Genomic DNA, 22,622 nt, shown 5'->3' with positions numbered 1-22,622 from the left:
GAGTTGTAAACAGAATTACTTAATGTGAATAACCCAAGCTTAAAAAGGGACAGAATATCATACCAAAATGGGCAAAGAAATGCATATTTGAATCTCCTGTACTATTAGAAAAGCTAATTTCCACAGTCTTTCAAGATAAAAGGCAAGCCTTTGCAAAAATAAAATACCCAATTTGGTCAATTAAGAGACACTGACTTGTAAATTTATTTATTAATGATAAACAAAAGAAGAAGAAATGTTCTTTTTATTTCCTTCAGACCATACTCATCAGTGCTACCTGAGGAAGAAAAGCACTTCAATTATATGTTACATAGTATTCATGCAGAACTGCTTCATCTATTAAACATCAGTTTGCTCTCAGGTAGATACAGCAACTTTTCCTCTAAAATGTTGAATTGCTAGTACAAGCTAAGAAACTGATGATCAAAGAAACAGGAAACTGTTTAGGATGCAGTTAAAGCATGATGACATGCTAAATTCATTTGACATGATAGGTAAAAAGCAGAGCCTTATGCAGGCAGAATATGGAAACATTCAGTCATAAGAAAAAGCCTCACTTTAAGGGCATAGTGAAATAAAAGCCCTCAAAAGAAATGAGACAAGTTTAGAAACTCACTACTGTGTAACTTTTTCCTAAAGAAAAGGAAATAACATTTCCTAACATTCATACATATACATAAGTGTAAAAACAAAACATATTTTTGAGACAATTTCAGAACATTAACTTGAACTTAAAAAATAGAATTTTGAGAGGAATATTTTAGTAACATGTTTAGTTTGTTAGTAGAATGGTAGCTATTAAAATTAAAGAATAAATGTCTCAAAATAAATTCTCAAGCCTTTTAAGATATATGTGGTGTTAAAACTTCATCTGTACTATAATATTACTGATATTTTAGAATTAGAAACCAGATACTCTAAAGAAAAATATAATACATCCTAGTAAACTGAAATGTTGTCTTCTTCTTTTAATAGAAGTGGGGATTGTGACTGTGCATCTTTAATGAATTATTTAATTAATTTTATTGAACTTACCTCCTTAAAGCATGGTGAAGGGTTTCTAATTTGTTCTAGCATTGCCCATTTAACTGTTGCTTGTCGAATGTTTCCATCATATTCTCGAGAACTCTGTGTGCCACTGGGAGTGCCTCTAGACCGTTCATATCCGGGTTCATTAAAATAAGGCTCAGCTACTAATATAAGGGACTGGACAGACACCAGCACCTGAGGAATAAAGGTAATGAAGAATAGTTACAATGGGACATTCTTGCTATCAGTAAACTGGCATCTTAGTTGATACACAAGGAGTCTTTTAGTATGTGTTTCCACCACATATTTTTATTACTATAAAAGTGCTGCCCATGCATTAGAAGGTTCTATTATTAAAGCAAAAGAAAGTTAGAAATAGAGCCTTGTATATAATATTTGTACATCTGTTGTATGTTCTTAATCCATAAATAATAAAAATAGATATGTGACTCCTATTTCCTAAAGAAACTGTTTATAAACATCCTACATCTTATTTGTTTGCTTGCTTTTTTATTGAAACGGGGCACGGTTATGATGCTCAGGCTGATCTCAAACTCCTAGGTTCAAGCAATACCCTCTTGCCTTGTCTCCAGAGTAGCTGGGACTATAAAGACATGCTACCATGTCCACTCCCTTATCAATTTAAATATGTTCAAACCATCCTTACTCATGAAGAAAATAAAACTAGTCAAGCACTTTTGAAAATAATCATGAGGAGGGGCAGAAGAATGGTAGTCAGGTGGTAGAGCACCTGACTACCAAGCATGAGGCTCTGAGTTCAAACCCAAGTACCACCAAAATAATGATGATGATACTCACAAGAAAAACTGCATGAGGCAGTTTTTAATTTATATTCCATGGAAAATTGATTACCATAGTATCGTGAGGACTGGGATGTAGCGCAGTGGGACAGCGCTTGCCTAGCATGCATGAGGCCCTGGGTTCGATCCCAGCACCAAGAAAGAAAAGACAAAAAAAAAAAAAAAAAAAGACCTCCCCCACATAGTATCATGAAACCCTTCCTAGAAGTCCTTACGGGTTAGATGGGCTCGTGGCTCTAAACTCACCTCCCAGCCCACATATTCTACATAAGGCTTGTTTCTTCCGGTGTAACACACATTGAGAGGGCTCATTTCTAATTAACAGAATATTCTTAGCTAACACACCTGTAAGATTAGCTAATAGGGGCTGAAGGTGTGGCTCGAGTGGTAGAGCATCTGTTTTGCAAGTGTGAAGCCCTGAATTCAAACCCCAGTCCCACCAAAAAAAAAAAAAAAAAAAGAAAGAAAGAAAAAATAAAAGACTAGCTAACAGAATATCTTCAACAGCATCTTCCCACTTCATAAATGAAACAGGATTAATAGCAATTGCACTTTTATTAGACCATAATGATAAAACAATGCCATGGATAAAATCTTAGAAATCAAGGGATAAATTTTCTTAAGAAAAAAATAAATTTTTAAGTAGTACTGGGATTTGAACTCGGGGCCATGTGCTTGCTAAGTAGGTGCTCTACCACTTTAGCCATACTGCCCATCTTTCTTAAAAAATTTTTAAAATGGACACTTGAACCATAAATATCTGACATAAGAGCAGATGTTGGTAAATATGATGTGAAATGTTATTGAGGCCAAAGTCAAGTATAGAAACAAAAAATGTAATCCATATAATTTTGAGACAAAGATTTCACATTTTTGAGGCTTTCTAAAATTAAATATGTTTCTGAGCCAGACATGGTGGTACATACCAATAATCCCAGTGCTTAGGAGGATAAGGCAGAAAAATCACAAGTTCTAGAACTGCGTGGGGTACAAAGGGAAAATCTGATTCACAAAACCAAAAACAAAACAAAACCCAAAAAAACTGAAACCAAACAAACAAATACAAAAACCTCAGAAATCTATGAAAAAGACTTCTTATTTATCTTAGCCTCATCTCAAGCAGTTGTAGATGTAAATAGTGAGTTGAAAATTACTTCACATTCATAGCCTACTTGGTTTAAAACAACAAAGTTCAGGAAAGAAAGCACAGGTATGTAAACACATCTATTTTTTCATCTTTTTTACTTAATGTGAAATAACAATAAAGGAAAAGAATCTTTCAGGGTAGTTCAACCTTAGTTGGCTTACATGGGCATAATTTCTGGTTGAATGGGAGTTTAAAATATTAAGTAACAACAGTGACTGTTTCTGCTTCCTAAATGAATGTGAATTAAAGTTAACTTATATTATCATTATGCTCACTTCTTCATTTTTTACTAGGATTTTGTATTAAGACAAGCATCAGTGGCCAAGTGTGGTCACTCACACCTGTAATCCCAGCTACTCGGGAGGCGGGAAATCAGGAGGAACATGGCTTGAGGCAAATCCAGGCAAAAAGTTAGCAAGATCCCCTTCTCAACCAATAAGCTAGGAGTGGTCTTAGCTGTGCAAAAGACACAGGTGAGATGGGTCATAATTTGAGGCTAGCCCCAGAAAAAAACATGAGACCCCCCACCTGAAACCAAAGCAAGAAAGGATGTGGCTCAAATGGTAGAATACCTGCCTAGCAAGTGTGATGCCCTGAGTTCATACCCCAGTACTAACCACTTTCTCCACAAAAAAAAGATAGCAAAAAATGGGATATAATTTAAGTGCTCAAGTGATTTGTGGAAAGTAAAAAATGAAAGATTATGAAATCTGTATGTCAAAGCTCTGCAAAATAAGAAGTATAAATACCAAGTATTATGAATTCCAGGACAACACTTCACAGTCTGAGATGAGTCAAAGTTTTAACTAGATTACAGAAGAATCAGATCATATGTGAAGGAATACTAAGTACCAGTAGTATATTAAATTGTATTCACACGGTTTGAGCCTTGCTGTATAGGATGGGAGGTAGGAGCAATCAATCTGTACAATCTTGCTACATCTGAAGAACAACATAGGGAACAATTTGGTTTTGACAAAACTAAATTTTTTGTCTTATGTCCTCACTTGAGTCTTTAATCGCCAGAAGAGATTCTACTATATTAACTGCTCAACTATAAGCTATTTACTATGCATTTCCTAATATTCTATCTTTTTTCAGGTGGTTACTATTTTTACTTTTTGTCTTTTTGCAGTACTGGGGATAGAACTCTAGGCCTTGAGCTTGCTAGGCAGTTCCAATTGATCCACAACTCTAGCCTACTCTCCGTCATTAAACTCAGAGAAATTTTGTTTACTTGCAAAAAGCTTGAGGTCTGAGGATTCCACTTCTCTTCCGGTCTTCCATGCCAGGTATTTAAGATGCTTAAACAAACCTGAGAAGGAAGGGAAAAGGAAGACATAAACAGAATTTGAAAGGAGAGTTTAAAAGCAAATTTCCTCAACTGAAAGTAAAACCAAAACTCTCTTATGTCAAAGTATCTCAGTTTTATATTCCCAAACATACCCCTAAGAGCTGGTCTGTGAAAACAACTGGCATCTTCAGATATGATGCAAAACCGTGTGGCACTACAGTTTCTTCATAACGGAAAACAAGCAACTATTACATGTCCACAGCAGTTAACACGTAGTTAATGAAAAATAACTCTTTTTTAAGAAAGACAATATTCTAGTTAGGAAAAGTGGTACTAGTGCACATCTTTCATAAATCTTTTTCTAATTTTTAAAAACAGTATATGCCTTAATAGATACAGTTTCATTTTATATTTTGTATTTTATATTTTATTAATAAAAATTGAAATATAAAATTTTATTTATAAAATATTTTGTATTTTAGAAAGTGATGATTATTCTTTTAAACCTAATTTTAAAAGGTTTATTGTCATATGAAATAGTTATTATATCTTTTTGTCATCATTGTCTCAGAAGGGAATATATCTTCCTACTTTAATACAAAAATGTAAATCATTTTAATATGAATTAAGCTTTAAAAATAAGTTCACAACTTAGGAAATGGAGGGAAGATGTGTAGGTATGAGACCAGGTAGAGCAAAAAGTTAGTGAGACTTTAACTCAAAAACAAGCCAGGCATGGCGGGAATGCCTGTAAGCCCAGTTCCTAGGGAGAAAGAGATGGGAGAATCAGGGTCTGAGCATGGCAGGAGCAAAACAAAGAAATCTTATCTGAAAAACAAACCAAAGCATAAAGGAACAGGGGCATAATTCAAGTGGCCTATCAAGCATGAGTCCTGAGTTCAAATCTCAGTATCATCAATAAAATTAAATTTAAAAAAGGCCAATGAGTCTTTCACAGGACACAAATAAAGTTATGGTAGGGGGGAAAACTTGTGATATGCAAAAAACGAATAGAGTTGATGGTACCATGGCTTTTCCCATTCATCCACTTTTCAGGTGCTCGTGAAAAGATTACAAGCATTGGAGAGAGGTAAAGCAAAGAAGATAAAAAGCCGAACAGATGAGCTGGGACTTCTCTTATCAGTTGGCCATGGAGCCTGTTAAATAAATTAATTCTTTGGTAACTTTTTTAAATTAGGTTTAAAAACAAATCATCACTTTTCAAAATAATTTTACAAGTTTGATGGACTTATAGTGGTAAATTCCATGCTGAGTTTGCTATGTTTAAAAAGCAGTAGAAGGTAACTTTTTACAAACATTTGTTTTAACACTGTAGTGTTGTGCCCTTTGCAATTCCTTCTCTCTTATATTTCCAGCTAATCTGTGCATAAAGGAAAGCCAAGAATGAAGAAATCCATCATGTTCTCTTAGAACAAAGACAACTAAAACAAAATTTTTGTTTAAATTACAAAGAACCTTTTGATCCAATAAACTGAAAATGTATGCTATTAGAAACAGAAAACCACAATTCGGTTACCTTGCCATCATTGTAAAGGTTTGGATTGAATCGCACGCTATGACCACCAGTTGTTTCTAGATTCACAAGAGGGGGTGAACTGGGATAATCTTGAGGAAAATATACATCAAATTCAAAGCAGCCATTTGCATAGGGGGTGTCCGCTGGCCCGGTTATCAAAACCTGGTATGTACACAAACACATAGAAGCCTCTGTCACTTTTCCTAGATGCCAATATTTACAATATGAAGTCATAACCACCTCTGTACAACCTGTACACACCTCTACCAAATGTGCCAAAACCAAAAATTAGAAGTTAAGAATACATGTAAGCCTAAGGAGTAGTTCTGCATTAGAATTAAAGTGAGTTGGTTTTGGTGAAAATGGACTATTGAGACAGAGATGCCTTATTGGCAGCAAGTGAATTTATCTAAATATCAATTAACTTTTAAAATAGTAAAGAACTTTTTTGCTGAGAGCACCTCTTTAAGGTTTTCTCTATAGTATTTTCAATAATTTGAGGTCTGAAGCTCTTTACTTGCTTGATTCTTCATGTAAGTTATTCCTTTAAGAAATAGTTTTTAAAAATCTTCTCAATAATGACAAGTAGCTAACAGTAGAAAAAAAAAATCTGCAACACTATCACAAAAAAGTTGGAAAAGACCAGTATTTGCCACCAGACAGTTTTACTAGTACTCCAAAAAAACTGCAGAGGACCTACAAAAATAAGTGCAACAATTATTCATGAATTCTGTTTGAGCCAATCAACAGATCCTCACGTAAAATAAGAGCAACAAGGTCTTTGGGTGACTGAGAGATGCAGGCGGAGGCAGTGGCATGAGAATCTCTCTCCATGTGTGACAACTCTGACTTGGGAACATGAGGCTCTTGGCTGCGATCGCTCAGGTACAGCACAGTCCTTAGCAAAATGCCAGTCTGAACTCCTTGTGGACCATCAGTGATAAAATGCTTCCTAGGAATAATCCTAGACTTCTATTGTTTATATGAGGAAATAAGATGGCAAACTGGCAAAGACTATGAAATTTCTACTTAAAAAAATCCAAAAAATAGCAAAACAAACGTAAAACTTCCAGAGAAAGACCTAATACATCATAAATATTATTTTTCTCAAAGTGACAAATTTTCAGGATGTTCTTGATGCAGTTTGTGTTTTAAAAGCACAAGTAACAGACTACATTATTATATTACCATTACTTTACTCACATACATAATGGATTTGTGAATACATAAATTTTCCAGAAAAGAAAAAAAGTCTAATTTTTAAGGAGTAACTATAAAACATCAGAGGAGCATCATGGATGACAAGAAATCCTATAACTCTTATTTACTGATGAGCATTAAATCCTTCGATGCTATGCTCACAAACTGTCAAATGTAAGGATAGTAGCTTTCTTTTTATCTCTGAACTTTTATTTTAAAGGGAATCCTGATGCACATACCCTAAACTAAGCATTGAAATACTCTTCTTTCACTGTAGTCCAAAGTGGGCACCAACTGTTGCATTAAAATTTAAAAATTGATGCTATTTCCAGTGGTCTGTATGAAGAGCTGGGAAATTACATCACCCAGAGAAAGGGGACAGAGTTATTTTTCTACCTTCATGATGTCGAGCCGCTCCTCATCACAGCGGACAAACACACTAGAGGACGACGACAGAGGCAATGAAGTGGAAAGCGTCACGGCTTCCTGGGCAAGGCGGCGGGCTCTGGCAGCACTGTTTGCATCATTTGCATTTTTCACCTGAGACATGTAGTGGTAATTTATTTTAAAACCCAGTTTTCCATCTTCATCTTCAGAAACCATCTCAAATGTATCTAAAAGAATAAGAAAGAAGAGGACCTGAATGGAAGATACCACTGTAATGACAAAGACCAAAAAGAAATCCCTAGTATCTTCTTCCACCCAAAATAGAGAGGGCTGCAATGTATAAGAAGGGTAACATAAGAGATGCGTGGACAACGCCTGCATGGAAACACTGTGGTTGGATGGATAGCGCGTACAGTGGGAGCAAAGCAAGCTATGGACTCACTGATGGATTCTGTCAAGTAGCTGACTGACAAGGTAAAATAGTAATCAGTTATCAAAAGACTACTTAACCCTTTATCAAACAATGCAGAATGTGAAACTGCAGAAAAGCATTTTTACTACATTTCATTTTTAAAAAGTATATATCTTTATATATCTTTAATGATTTGATATTAGAGAATAGAAATGATAGGCTACAATTTACATTAACAGAACAAAAGACTACCAGAAGGTAAAAAAAACCTATCTTCCAAGTACTCTGATATAATTAGTAAGCTAGTTTTAAACCATTTATTTAGACAGACTTGAAAGGACTTAAAAGTTATTCTTTACTTGCAAGTTATGTATACAACAGAAAAATAGACTTCAGATAGATGCAGTGGCTCACAGCTATACTCCCAGCTACTCAGAAGATAGGGATTAAGAGGATCAAGATTCAAGGTTAGCCAAGGCAAAAAGTTAGCAAGACTCCTTCTCAATAAAGAAGCCAAGCACAGTGGTGTACACCTGTTATTCCAGCTACATAGGAGGCAGAAGTAGGAGGATCACAGTCCCAAGCCAGCCCCAGGTAAAAATTTGAAATACTACCTGAAAAATAACTAAAGCCTGAAAAGGGGTAGGGGGAACATGACTAAAGGTGTACGGAACTCGCCTAGAAAGTTCAAAGCTGAGTTCAAACTCAGTACTGGAAAAAAAACAAAAACAAAAAAAACAGACTCAAATTCAGATTCACCTCACTCATCTGATGTATAAAACAAAGTTGTTCGAATAAATTATAACACTAAATTGAAAATAACAGGGTAAATAGTGTTATTAAAGGTAATGGCAACTATTGATCTTGTATGCCATCTAAGTCTAAATGAATGGAAAATTATTAATCTGTATTATAACTAGTAATGATTCGGTGAATTTTACCAACGTTTACTGAAGGCAAGGTCCAGGGCTAGGCAATTGTGTTAAGTAATAGACTAGAAACAATACCTGGCCAAGAGTGGTGGTGCATGCCTATAATCTCAGCTACGTGGGAGGCAGAAGAAGAAGGAAGAGGTCCTAGGCTGCCCTAGGCAGAAGGGATAAACCCTATCTGAAAAGCAATCTTAAAAGGCCAAAGGACTTGTTGCATGGATGGTAGAGCACTTGCCTAGCTATCATGAGGCCCTCAGTACAGCAAAGGACAAAAACAACAACAAAAAATGTATTTGCCTTCAAGGAATTTATAATCTATAAAAAAAGGAAGACCTATAAACACTGTTAAAAGACACATGTGCTATAGTTGTTAAACAGGAGTATTACAATCTTTAATAAATCTTTTATTTAAAAAATCTTTGGCACTTTGTTTTGTTGTTGTTGGGGTGGGACCAGGGTCTAAATTCGGGGCTTCATGCTTGCAAAGCAGTTGCTCTATCACTTTACCACTCCTCCAGGCCATTCTGCTCTTTTTGGTGATAGGGTCTTAAAAACTATTTGCCTAATCTCAAATTGCAATCTCTGAATCTCAGCCTCCTAAAACTAGGATTATAGACATGAGCCACCAGATCCCAACAAAACCTTGGTACATTTGTGAAGAAATTATCCTCAATTACATATAAGTAGAATCTAATTTAGCAAGCAATAAGTGAGAGATTATTTTAGCCCACACTGTCTCAGCAAGACTACCTACTAGTTCCTATCAGCAAATTTGTAAACTAGGTTATTTTATTTGCCCAACAGTGCTACAGAATAAATTTCAGCACACTACTACAAAACAAATTTCCTTTGACTTTTTATTAAACAGACATCAACCAGATATAATAATGGGCCTACTTCTATGCTCAGAGGAAAATTTCATGATACCATATGTCCATAGAGAACAAGGCTACCAAGCATAAACCTTATTAAAATATTCAAAGACAATGACGAGTGGCTAAATATGTACATCCTGTTTCACTCAGCAATTTCTCTTCTATTAATCTGTCCTAATGAATTAATTGTGGATTTGCTCAAATATTTATATGCAACATCCACTAAGATACTGCACGTTACTGAAGGGCTAGAAATAAGCTAAGGTCCAGATTTGGACATTATGTCATAGGATGGAAAACAGGGTAAAAAGTGCAGTTTTTAAAAGAAAAACTAAGCTGGGCACTGGTAGCTACTCAGGAGGCAGAGATCAGGAGATCATGTTTCGAAGCCAGCTCATGACCCTATCTCAAAAAAAGCCCATCACAAAAAAAAGGGCTGGTGGAGTGGCTCAAGGTATAGGCCCTGGGTACAAGCCCCTGTACCGCATAAATAAACAAACAAACAAACAAACAAATAATCAATCAGCAGGGGCTATGGCTCAAGTAGTAGAGAACCTGCCTAGCAAGTGCTAGCAACTGACAGTAACACCAGGAAAAAAAAAGGGGGGGAGGGGGTGAGAGGGAAAAGGAAGGTCAATAGAAAACCTGCATTTTTTTGAAATCTAAAAGTTAATGAATAGTAAAACCTGATTACATTTAAAGTCACACCCAAACTAAGGAACTTTTGATTTGTGTAGTATAGAAGAGCCCTTCTGGCTAACTAACATTAATCAAGGGCTCTGCACATATGATTCTGAGCTCCTAGAGAGAATAAATTTAAACCAGAATCTCTCACACACATACATGAATAAATAGATTCCTACAGGTGAAACAAAAATTTATGGATTAAGGTAATTCTCATTCACTCTAGAGATAATCTGCTTTCAGCCTATTGCAAGTGTATTCCTTTCTTAGTAAACTTTGCTATCACTTTCACTACTAATATAAAAAATTTCTGGATTGAAAAAAAGGGTTGAATTTATAGAGGTGGAATATACCTAAATACTTCTAGCTGTAAAAACATTGCAGCAGTACTTTTTAAAGCTAGTAACATATTCTTAAAAAGTCAGTTAAGTGGAATAAAACCTAAGGTTGGTACAATATTTATTTCAAACATAAACATATGTACACAAACTCCTTTTAGTACTCTTTTCTCTAACACTCTTAAAAAGGCAGAATTTGCCTCTCCTTGAGTATAGACTAGACGTAATATCATAAAAGAGATTGGTTTTCCTATTTTCTCTCTGTTAGGACACATATGTCAGCACTGAGTGTCTAAAGAAGCTATCAACAACCTTGGTGATGCCTAATCAAATATATGAAAACCAAATAGAGTATTTGGCTTTAATACTTACAAAAATGAATTTTTAATAAAATCATCTTCAAATCATTGTGTTGACTAAAACACAAGTTAACTGGCCAGATGTGGTGACTCACACATGTAGTCCTCCCTATTGGGGAGGCAGAGATCAGGAGGATCACAGTTCGAGACCAGCCCAAGCAAAAAGTTCGAGAGACCCCACCCCCCATTTCAAGGAATGGTAGCATATGCCTGTCATCCCAGTAAAATGGGAAAGCACAAATAGGAGAATTATGGTCCAGGTCACCAGAGCATAAAGCAAGATCCTATCTCAAAAACAACCAATGCAAAAAGGGATAGGGGACTGGTTCAAGTGGTAGAGTGCCTGCCTTGAAAGCCTAAGGCCCTGACTTCAAATCTCAGTACCACCAAAAAAAACCATAAACAAAAGCAAAGAAACCGAAGTTAATATACAAAGTGTGAAATGAACAGGCTGATCACTCTCAATCCGGAAAAAGCTGTAACATCATTACACACTAACCAAACCCCAAACAAAAATATAAATCAACTGTATATTATCTCATGTGATCTCTATGGAAACCTGAGAGGTAAGTGCAGCAAATGCTAAATGATTTCTACCGAGGTCTCAAAGCTAGTAAAACAAAAACCCATGTTTTCTGAATCTTACTTTAGTGTTCTTTTTGATATAGTCCAAGTCCTAGAGATAGTTCTCAAGGATAGAAAAGCAATACAGGCAGTGATAATGATAGTCATTAAACACTGGAATCTAAATATTTATAGTTGGGTGTTGACCAGCACCTTGTCAAGTGCTGATAAGATCTTTTCATCAGCCCCTACCTGTCAAGAATTTTGGAATGAGAAAGGCTAGAACTGGACTATGTTAACTATATTTTCTAAAAGTGAATCTCATGAAAGAGTAATAGAAATTATTCAAAGTTCCAGGTGATTAACTTCTGGTAGGCCAGTGTGTACAGAAATGGAGAGGTAAAGAAAGCAATAGGGTTGGGGATGTAGTGCAGGTGTAAAGCACTTGCTAAGCATGCAAGCTGGGTTCAGGAGAGAAGAGGGAGGGGAAAGAAAAGGCATGAAAGAAAAAAACCCCAAAAAATAATTTCTGACACACAACTAGTTGTGTTTTTATTTTTGCAGGTTCCTAATCCTACTGAAGTCACAATATCCAAACGCTGTATAACTGCACAACCCCCACACACATGGGCACACACATGCGCGTGCATATAGGTAAGTGATAAAAATTTTCATATGTATACATAAAGTATAAATCATGTTACAAACAAGTCTTAAAAACCTTTAATTTACAAGAGCACACTCCAATAATATTATGAAAAATTTGAAAATGAGATATAGCAAATGAAAAAGTTTAACTCACCAAACTGTAGTTTCTTCATAACAGCCACATATTTTTCTTCAAGTGATTTTAATACTGACAAAGGTTTGGGTTTCAGAGTCGCCTTCTTTGAGTATTCACCTAGTTTTTTTTCTGTTATTTAATGTTATAAGATAAATAACATAAGCATACATTTTTGAAGATTAAAATGAAAAACAATTTGCTTCTAGAGTTCAAATACTGAAATCTAAAAAAAGTGTCAAACTTTTCACAATTATATTCTTTTTTTTTTTTGACCACCATTTAGTGAGCAAAGAATTTTTCTTTCAGAAATATATCATGGCAAAAAACCTAACCAACTTACAAAACAGAAGTGAATCAACAGATGGAAAATCATTGTTCTCTTCTGTAGCTCTCAGATAAAATGTCAATTTAAACTAAATTCTTATAGTCTCTTTTTTTTTTTTTTGGGCAGTGCTGGTGTTTGAACTCAAGGCCTCACACTTGCTAGGCAGGCACTCTACCAGCTACTCATACACAGTCATAATGTACTACTTTCCTACCAGATGACATTTTTTAATTTCATGAATAGAAATTTATGATACAGGATCTCAGACTAAATTTAGTATTAGCAATCGTATATAAGAGATAAGTATTGTAAAACTAGAAATTATTCATATCTGAAACCTGACAAACAACATTTTTGGGGGAGGTGTAGAGGGGGAGTGGTCCTGGAGTTTGAACTTGCAAAGTAGGTGCTCTATCACTGGAGCACATCTCCATACCATTTTTTAATCTGTTTTTTTTTTTATTTGCCCAGGATAGCCTTGAACCAAAATCATCGTGATCTCAGCATCCCAAGTAGTTAGGATTATAGGCATGAGCCATCGTTGCCCAGCCTTCAAAACCAGACTTTTTAAGTAAATGAACTTAAAAGCCCAGTAACAAAGTCGGAACAGAAAGGTGATTTTTCAGGAACTAAATGAAGCATTTTACGATCAAATGAAAAGTAGCCTAAAAGGAGTCACACTGTACCTTGGTTTGCTTGGCGCAAGCTGGTGGTAGCTGCATAAACTATCTCAGCAGTCTTTTGGATGTCTGGTACCAAAAGAGTAAGTCCTTCTGGTTCTTGATCAGATGCATCAGGTTTTACTCCTGTTTTAACATTTTCCCTTTTAGATCTGAATTTTTTTTTTTTTAAATATGGAAAGAAACAAGGAAAATTTTTTAGGATTGAAAACTAAAACCTCCGTATGTCAGCACCAGTGGTTAAAAATAAAATGACAATGTGTATATAATATACAAAAAGTTAGATTCATTACTGCTTTTGTAGCATAATTATAATTATGAATACATAGAGAAATCACTTTTATTCCTACATGTGACAGGTGGTTACCCCTTCTGTCTTCTAAGATGTGGGACTCAAAATAATCATAAACTTTTTAATTTTAATACTATTTGTATTTCACTCAGTTGTTAATTTTCCAGAGCAAAAGAAACTTCATATTTAGAGTAAAATGTAGATTCACTACTACCTTTTACCACAAGGTGGGGTTTGAACTCAGGGCTTTGATATTTGCTAGACAGGCACTCTATCGCTTGAGTCACACCTTCAGCCCCCCACAACATGCTTCTGTACAAGGAACCTTTAATTAAATGCTAAGTTTTAGGACATAATCATTCAGAAGACATTATTCTATTAATTCTCAGGATCTAAATGTACCACACATTATGTCAAATTCTTATAACTGGGTATGTTACAGCAAGATTTCAGTGTATAGGACATCAGTGTATGTTTCTTTAAATTGTCTAGATGAATATAGTAGATTTTAATACAAGAGTCACTAAAAATTACAACTAAACATTATTTCCTTCTAGTCCAACTCTCAGAACATGTTATTTAAATGATAAAATCTTCACTGCTTAGATTTAAAAGAGAATCTACATCTTAACTAATTCATTAAATAGAAATTTTAAAAGTGAAATTACACATAAATCAAAGTGCTTAAAATATTTATACTAAGGTACAATCTAAACTACGTATCACTTAATTTCTAGATGTACATCTATCAACCAAAGAACTTGCCATTATATTAAAATAATGTCACAAAGTAGACATAATTACAGAGAACTATAAAAAGACTAATATAAAAGAATGCATAACAAAATAATGCCTTTGACATACAAAAATGAACCTTTATCACAAAGACAAACTTTTGCTTAGAAGCAATTTAGTGCTTAAGTATAGGCAGATTATAAAGTAGCAAACTAGGAAGCCATTCATGTTGGTAGCAAGAGCAAATGGATAGAGTATTAACACAAGTATTCTGAATTTGAGTCCTACAGAGTGAAAAAAAATAAGTATCCACAGATATTTTTAGCTATGAGGTATACATTATTATCTCACCTGGCAAGGTGACTTAATTGAAGAGGCACAATGTGTCACTTCATTATTGCCCTACCTATTATGTTCTCTTATCTTCCCTGAGATAGGTAAGTCATGGAGAACAAATATCTGCTTTCCTTCGTCATGTGCATGTACTGTACAGCATTTCAACCATCAGCTTCTATGTATGAGTGCATGAACACGTGTCTGTGTGTATATATGTAAGGAGAAGACAGTCAATGTTTAAAACAGAAGTATCAGCTGTTTTACTTCTATTATCAAGACACAGTATCTTTGAAAGCTATGAAGTAAAACTGAAACTACGGTTTAATAGTGAGTCTGACCATTTAGTTATTTTGGGAGCTGCTGCTGGGGACTGAACTCAGGGCCTCATGCTTGTTAGGTAAACCCTCTAACACTTGACCCACATCTCCAGTCCTTTTGCTTTTGGTTTGTTTTTCAAAGAGGGGCTCACACTTTTGTACCTGGATCACAATCCTCCTACTTCATCTCTTGAGTACCTAGGATCAATGGCATGCACCACCAGGCCCACCTTGTTTTTGAGATAGGGTCTTGTCAACTTTTTCTGGGCTGGGCCCAAACTGTGATATTTCTATCTCTGCCTACCAAGTACTGGGGATTACAGGTTGTGCAACTTTGCCTGACCCTGACCCTGGCCATTTCTTAATAAAGAAATGACTGTGGTAGGGGAGCTCAAGCAGGTTTTTACTTGCACTTATTAAAAGCTATTAATAATCAGTATCAAACACTGTGAATCAAGAAAGGTGCAAAAGCTCTTGACAGTACCCACTTTGAATTTACAAGGACTTTTCCTAATCAAATTATAAGGGATTCTCTATTACTGAGCTTAATAAAATTCTTAATACAATGGCCACTAGAGTTATAATGAGAAATAGTAAGTAGTTTAGGAAAACTTGTTGTTGTAACTATGAAAAAATTAAAATATAGATGATTTCCTAAGTCTATCATCAATCAGATGTTCTACTGTACTCATAATAAAAGATTTCACTTAAAGGAACATATCCTGCCAAGTAAAGAAGGTAGATATGAAAGTAAAACATTTTCCCAAAAAATGGTACCATCTCCTTGCAGAAACAACAACCACTGGCATGGAGAGTAAACAATCTTGATGCGACTTAAAGCTTCATGGTAGTCACCATCTTGACATAGGTTATCTTCACAAAACCACTGACTATAAACTTCAAGTCCTGTTCATGAATAACAACTTCCTAATTCCAGCTTTATAAAGATTACTGGAAGGTTAATAAAATAATGTAAACAGGATGGCAAATTTTGTTTTTTAAACCAAAATTAAGTTTTAAGAAAGTACAAGAATCTAGAAGTTATTTTTTTAAATTAAACATGAAATCCACAAAGGAAATGCTCTTAACTCATGCTGAAGACAATGGAAAAATCATAAAGCAGATACATCTGAGAACTTATTACATAGGTTCTAATGAGAATCTTTACTTGCATAGTCTCTTTGACAAAAACATATAGGGGAAAAAGGGGGGAGGGCATAATCTCCAAAAGGTAGACAGTATTTGACTATCTAAAGGATATGTATTATCTGCCTACAAATGATTGCAACTATTCATTGTCTGACATAAGCCAGTAGTGTCCTCTTTCTTTAAAAGTTGCAGGTTACTGTCAACCCATATGTAGGCCCAGCTCATGAAAAAAGGCCATACCTTAGCTCACATCCTGAAGTCTGTGTGAAAAGCTATTTGAGTTCAAGGCACCTAGCTGGAAGTAGTTCTCTGAGACTGACAATGGATCCAACATGGTAAAAGCAATCAGCGACGGCCGCTACCATGGTATCCGCTGCTTTGTGCATACGTTGAATCTGGTTGTGATCACTGCCCTGAAGAAATACGAGGAAGCAACTGAAGTTTCTACTATTGCACAGAATTATCTGCAAACATTTTCCACTATTCTGAATTCCAACTAAACAGCTAATAAATTAGGCAAATGTTGGCTCTTTGAAATATAATCTGAAGTAGGATGTGAGCAAAAGGGGCAATTCTTTTTCTGAAAACAAAAGGATAAAAAAGAAAAAAAAACACCTCCATATTCAATTTTTGAACTGTCTCTACTCATACTACAAAACTGAATTGGATATTAAGTCTAAATGCACAACAGAATTATGTTCTTTTACATTTGATAAATTCAAAACAGATTCCTACAGCTATTTTCTTGGTAGAATAATAGGAAAGGCCCCCTGCACTCCTAATTCTAAAGATGATTTAAAGTATCACATAGTTGAAATAATCATTTAAAAAATACAGCAACTTATCTGGAGAATACATGCTAAAATGCTCAACTCAGAGCTATGGAGAATTAGCACCTTGGAAGAAGTTTTGAAAACTATAAAATAAATTTATACATTTACCTATAAAACAATCAACATTGTACTCCTTAGTTCTAAAGTACATTGCTAGGAATTACAGTTCAAAACAAATTAAGATTAAAGGTAAACTGAAGGATTTCTTTTAAAAGAATTATTACAGTAAAAAGTTGTTTCCTCCTAAGTTCTATAGAAAGAATGAAAATAGTTGAGGAAATGTACCAGTACATGAGGAAAAGACCTCTGTAAAGTATTTTCCATGAGTAAAGCTTAGCTTTTATCTCTGATTTCTTTCCAGTTTTACTTAAACTCTAAGTGGAAGAACCAGTTTCATTTTAAAGCTTTAAATGTAATTGGAAAAAAACCTTCCTTGTATTGAAAAGCATAAACGAAATGCATGAGAAGAAAGCACTTAAAACAGAGATATAATTTTTAGGGCAGATTAAACAACACCAGAAATAATTATGGTACTGCATGCTACGGCAGACAGAGTGGATGGCCACAAACAGTATACTTCATCAGTTTACATCAACTGAACCAGTTAACTCAACTGAACCAGAGAAATTTAACCATACAGCTTCACTGTCTCTAACACCAAGTAAAATGAAGACAATAAGCAAATCTGCATAAAGTTACTGACAAAATAAAAAACCTTCTAAGGAAATAAATGAGTATATCAATCGCTCACTGGCTTTAATTCTGTAGGCATAAGGGGGGCAGAAGTAAAATGGAAGGAAACTAGGAAGGGTTTTTCTAATAGAAACAGGCGGTCTCAAACTAAAACTTCTTGACTGAAATCCTACAATATTCTTCTTGAGGGGATTAAAATAAGAGAATCTGACAGAAAATAAAACTTGCAAAAAGTGGGTCAAATAATTTCTGCCTGTTCAGGGCAATAAATAGAAAGTGGGGCTGGGTGCAGGCAAATGACACCTTTAATCCTAGCTACTTGGGAGGTTGAAATCTGAAGAATCACTGTTCGAGGCCAGCCTGGGCAATAGTTCTAGACCCCCACCTCCAAAATAACCAGAGCAAATTGGACTGTAGGTATGGCTCAAGTGGAAGAGTGTCTTTGTAAGAGCGAAGCCCTGAGTTCAAACCCCAATCTCTTCCCTCCCCCACATACATTAAAAAAAAGAAAATGGGGTATTTTTACCAGTTATTTTACAAATATGGTGGATTTCTTTCCACAGGGAAGAAACTTTGAGACAGTTAAGAAAAATGGCAATGTCAAAAAGGTTAATGTCCACAACATATTGCTGTGAGCAGAATCATGGGTCCTGTCCTGAGAGCAATTACAACTTGTTCTTTGTTAGCAAATCCTCTCTCAAATTCTTGATAGACCCATAAAACAGTGAATATTCTAAAATGTGATTAATAGGCTACAGAAGGTCAGAGATAAAATAATCCCCTTTGTTCCTGCCACTAAAAAAGCAATGAAGTGTACATTTATTCACAAGTAATACCAAACTGCCTTTGCAGCCTTCAAAAGTATTTTCATACAACCTCAGTATCTGAAGTGAGCTCACAGACCAGTCTAGTCCCTACCTGCATTTTGAACTGATCACTGGTTGCACAAACCTAACTGCTCTTCAGAGGTTACGTTTGATTTAGTAGATGTTTAAGTGGAAAATCTTAACTATTTACCACAGCACTGAATAGTCACAATATGCAGAGACCTTGTTTGCCTCATTCCTAAAATAGGGCGATCTAAATTACCTTTATTCAGCTTTAAAAATCTAAAATACAGACAAGTTATTAATTGTGATGTACCCAAAATATGTTATAAACTAAATGTTACTTAACAACAGACTTCAATATTAATAATGCCTGAAATTTCACCTGAGATAACAGTTCATATAACGATAAAGGATACAATAACAATTTTACATTAATATACTACTGAGGGAGAAATACTAAGTCAATTAATAATTTTAGGAGCCTTTTATTAATTGAGTAAGTTGTATGTTGGCATTTGATCAAAGCATTTTTCAGGAACCAGCTAACAGTTCAAGTCCAGCCATTATTACAAATATGAAACCTAAGTGATCAATGAACTATTTGGGTAGGAGGTAGAAGTGGTTTATAAAAATACAAATGTCTTGGGGCTGGTGGAGTGGCTCAAGTGGTAGAGCACCTGCCAAGCAAGTATGAAGCCCTGAGTTCAAGCCCCAATGCCCCCACAATAGATAGATAGATAGATAGACAGACAGACAGACAGACAGAAAGAAAGAAATAGAAGTGTCTGTGCTCAGTCAGCCAACTTATCTTCTTTCATACATGTAGTTTTCCTTACTATACCTAACAGGAATCCAAAAAATCATAGCTAAATCTTAGCTTTGTAATCTACTAGTGGACTTTTATAGTTAAATTCTGCAGAATGGTTTCAACCTCTGTCAAACATATATAATAAACACCTTTTTACAGTTATATAACTTCATATAGTTTAATTTTGAAGGGTTTGTGGAATATATATAATAATGAATGATTTGCTGTAAACTTACATTTTGCAAATAATTCTAGAATAACTATGTCTATGATTCATCAAATATGTATTTTATCGTTTCTGCATTTACTTACATGTGTATACAATATTTGGGCCATCTCCCCCTCCCCCAATAAACATCTTTTTTGCTTACAACATATAGCAAGAAAAACAAATTATACCTGAGCAATTTAGTGATTGTAAATCCTACACAGAAAGTTAAGACTACATTACTACCTCCTTAAATTTATTGTATAGGGCTGGCAGAGTGGTTCAAGTGGTAGAGTACATGCCTAGCAAGCATGAGGCCCTTAGTTTAAACCCAGTCCCACGCCACCTCCCCAAAAATTAGTGTAACTATATGCAACTATAAATTTATGAAAATTCACCTACAATAAGATAGAGTGGCATATTATTAAGGAACTAGAAGAGAAGTTAATAAAACACAGAGACTGGAATAGAAATATTACACTAACCATAACTAATTTAAACTGGCAGAACAAAAGGAAACCTTTTGTTTTTTATTGCCCATGTCACCAATCTGTTTAGAAAATTCATTTTCAACAGATTCTGATTCCTCACAACTGGTGTGAAACTGTAATGGCACTGGCCTTGTGCATGAAGAAACACCCAATCAAAGGCTGTTTGTTTGCGGTGATTTTTTGAGACAAGGTCTGAGTATGTATGTAGCCCAGGCTGCCCTCAAACTCTAGATTCTCCTGCCTCAGCCTCCCAAGTGCTGGGATTACAGATGTGTACCATCCCATCGACGTACCTGGTACTTTTGAACTCTCTCTCTCTCTCTACCCCTCCACAGGGAACTATTTTTTCCCATTGCCTAAAGGTCTAAACATTGAAAGTGTCATACATAAAAATAAATAAACTATGAAATCAACAAAGCAAGCCAGAAATTGACGCTTTTGGGATAAAATAAATGAAAAATTGATACACTTTTTCCTGCATGTCAGGAAAAAGAACAGTTTCAAACACAAAATGACTGAATATTTGCCACCCTGAGAACATCTGAAAAACAGGATAATAAAAATTTTTAGACCCTGGCTAACAAAGTGAATTTCATTTAGATTTAAATCCTTGATGGGTGAAAACTAAGATTTTGTTTTGTTCTATTAAGTCCTTAGTATGATAATAAAGAGGCATAAGGGGTTTTTATTAATTTGGAAGTCCACTTGATCTGTTGAAGTAATTTCTCTGAAATAAAAAAACTACTTAATATTATATAGACAAATGAAATTAAACAGAACCAATATTTATGGTTTAGTCAACCACTTCCACATTTTTGTTCAAACAATTACAAAAAATTTCAAAGAATAAGAAAGAACTAAGTTAGGTGTAGTGAAGCATGCCTATAATTCCAGCACTTGGGAGGCAGAGACAAAAAGACAGTGAGTTTCAGACCAGCTTGGACAACCCTGCAAGACACTGTCTCAAACAGTCAAAAGAGGGAAAAAACACAAAGAAAGAACTAAAACCCTTTCCTGATGACAGCTTCCTAAAATGCTCAACTCTTTTTTTTTTGTTGTTTGAAGCAGGGTCTCCTCATATTGCTCAGGCTAGCCTGGACCATGCCACTTTGTAGACCACATTGATCTTGAACTTGTGGCAATCCTTTTATCTCTGTCGCTGAGCACTGAATTATAGGCATGCACCCACCACACCTTTCTTCTCATTCTTTAGATTTTATGTACAGATGATGGCAGAAAAAACAGACTAAGTTAAACTGGAGGAAAAAAATAATAAAGGCCAACATGAAGACAGAAAGAGGTCTGTTACGCAAGAGGAAAGGTAGTAAGAGAGGGTAATGAAGGATGATTGTGGTCAAATACATTGTATGTTTAAAACTCACAGTGAAACACATCATTTTGTAAATTAATATATGATAGGCCAGGCATGGTGGCTCAAGCCTGTAATCCTAGCTACTCAGGAGGCAGAGACTGGTAAGGCAGGAAAAAGTTCAAAACACCTCATGTCAATCAGTTGCTGAGTATGGCGGTTTGTGTCTTTCATTACAGCTACACAGAGAACCACAAATAGGAGGACTGTGGTCCAGGTCAGCCCAGGCATAAAGCAAGATCGTATCTCAAAAATAATCAATGTAAAAAGGGCTGGCAGAGTGGCTCAAGTGGTAGAGTACCTGCCTAACAAGAACAAGGTCCTGAGTACAAACCCCGGTCCCATCAAACAATTTTTAAAAAATTTTTTGTGTACATAAACAATGTGTGTATACAGTGTATACACATGAGTAAATGCAAAAACAGTAAAATTAAAAAAAAATTACACATATGATTTTAAATAGCCTGAGAAGAAAATTTCACTTAGCTCTATAGGTACAGTTAAGGAACATTTTAAGAATGTTATAAAGTTAATGCACAAAATATCATGCATATTCCTAAAAGCATTTTACTTTCTAAAGACAATCCTGAGAATTACTAACTTTAACCTTACCTATCAGTTGAAAATTGGCAAGAGTTGAATCTAAAATTTTCTGCTTTGAAGAACTATAACCTTTTTTGTCTCCAGAATGTATACTTGTCCATGCTGACTTATAAACTTAAATTAATGTTATATGATTATTACGAAGTATGGATCTGGAAAGAAGGTATTAGGAGAGGTAGCAGACAGTAGGAGCACACAATCATAAAATTAAGAATTTTAATTTTTTTGGGGGGGAGAAGGGGATGGCACTTGGGTTTGAACTTAGGACCCCATGTTTGCTAGGCAGGTGTTCTACTACTTGAGCCCCTCCACCAAACCGAAGGATTTTAAATTATTACTCTTTATTTTTAATGTCTTTATTGCTGTTCTTAAAGAAGCTCATAAGGCAATTTCTAGAGTAAATACTCAACAGCATCCTAATTAATTATCAAGCTTCTTTTGTTTGCTGTGTGTGTGTGTGTGTGTGTGTGTGTGTGTGTGTGTGTGTGTGTGTGGTGGTGGTGGTGGTGGTGGTGGTGGTGGTGGTGGTACTGGAACTTGATCAGCCTCACCCTTAGCACTCTTACCATGTTAGCCATGCCCTGGTCCTT

At 35.3% G+C, this 22,622-nt stretch overlaps 1 protein-coding gene across 10 annotated transcripts in view; it reads right to left on the bottom strand.

Moving 5' to 3' along the window:
• The window catches only part of Birc6 (baculoviral IAP repeat containing 6), a 218,981-nt gene that overhangs the window by 4,881 nt on the left and 191,478 nt on the right, over window positions 1–22,622 (bottom strand). For 9 of the 10 annotated variants that reach the window (XM_020180666.2, XM_074049470.1, XM_020180699.2 and 6 more), the window contains 6 exons: window positions 13,375–13,520; window positions 12,382–12,492; window positions 7,425–7,642; window positions 5,829–5,990; window positions 4,235–4,312; window positions 1,036–1,224 (listed from right to left, as the gene is read on the bottom strand). In XM_020180666.2, the coding sequence (XP_020036255.2) occupies window positions 1,036–1,224; window positions 4,235–4,312; window positions 5,829–5,990; window positions 7,425–7,642; window positions 12,382–12,492; window positions 13,375–13,520 (904 nt within the window). Of the gene's footprint in view, window positions 1–1,035; window positions 1,225–4,234; window positions 4,313–5,828; window positions 5,991–7,424; window positions 7,643–12,381; window positions 12,493–13,374; window positions 13,521–16,437; window positions 16,611–22,622 lie in introns of those variants that run through there. The other variant, XR_012439655.1, reaches the window with a different exon arrangement.

Source organism: Castor canadensis, chromosome 12, assembly GCF_047511655.1.
Source record: "Castor canadensis chromosome 12, mCasCan1.hap1v2, whole genome shotgun sequence".
Classification (NCBI taxonomy): Eukaryota; Metazoa; Chordata; class Mammalia; order Rodentia; family Castoridae; genus Castor; species Castor canadensis.
Note: the sequence above shows the minus strand (reverse complement) of the source record. Positions and strands in the feature narration are given on the sequence as shown.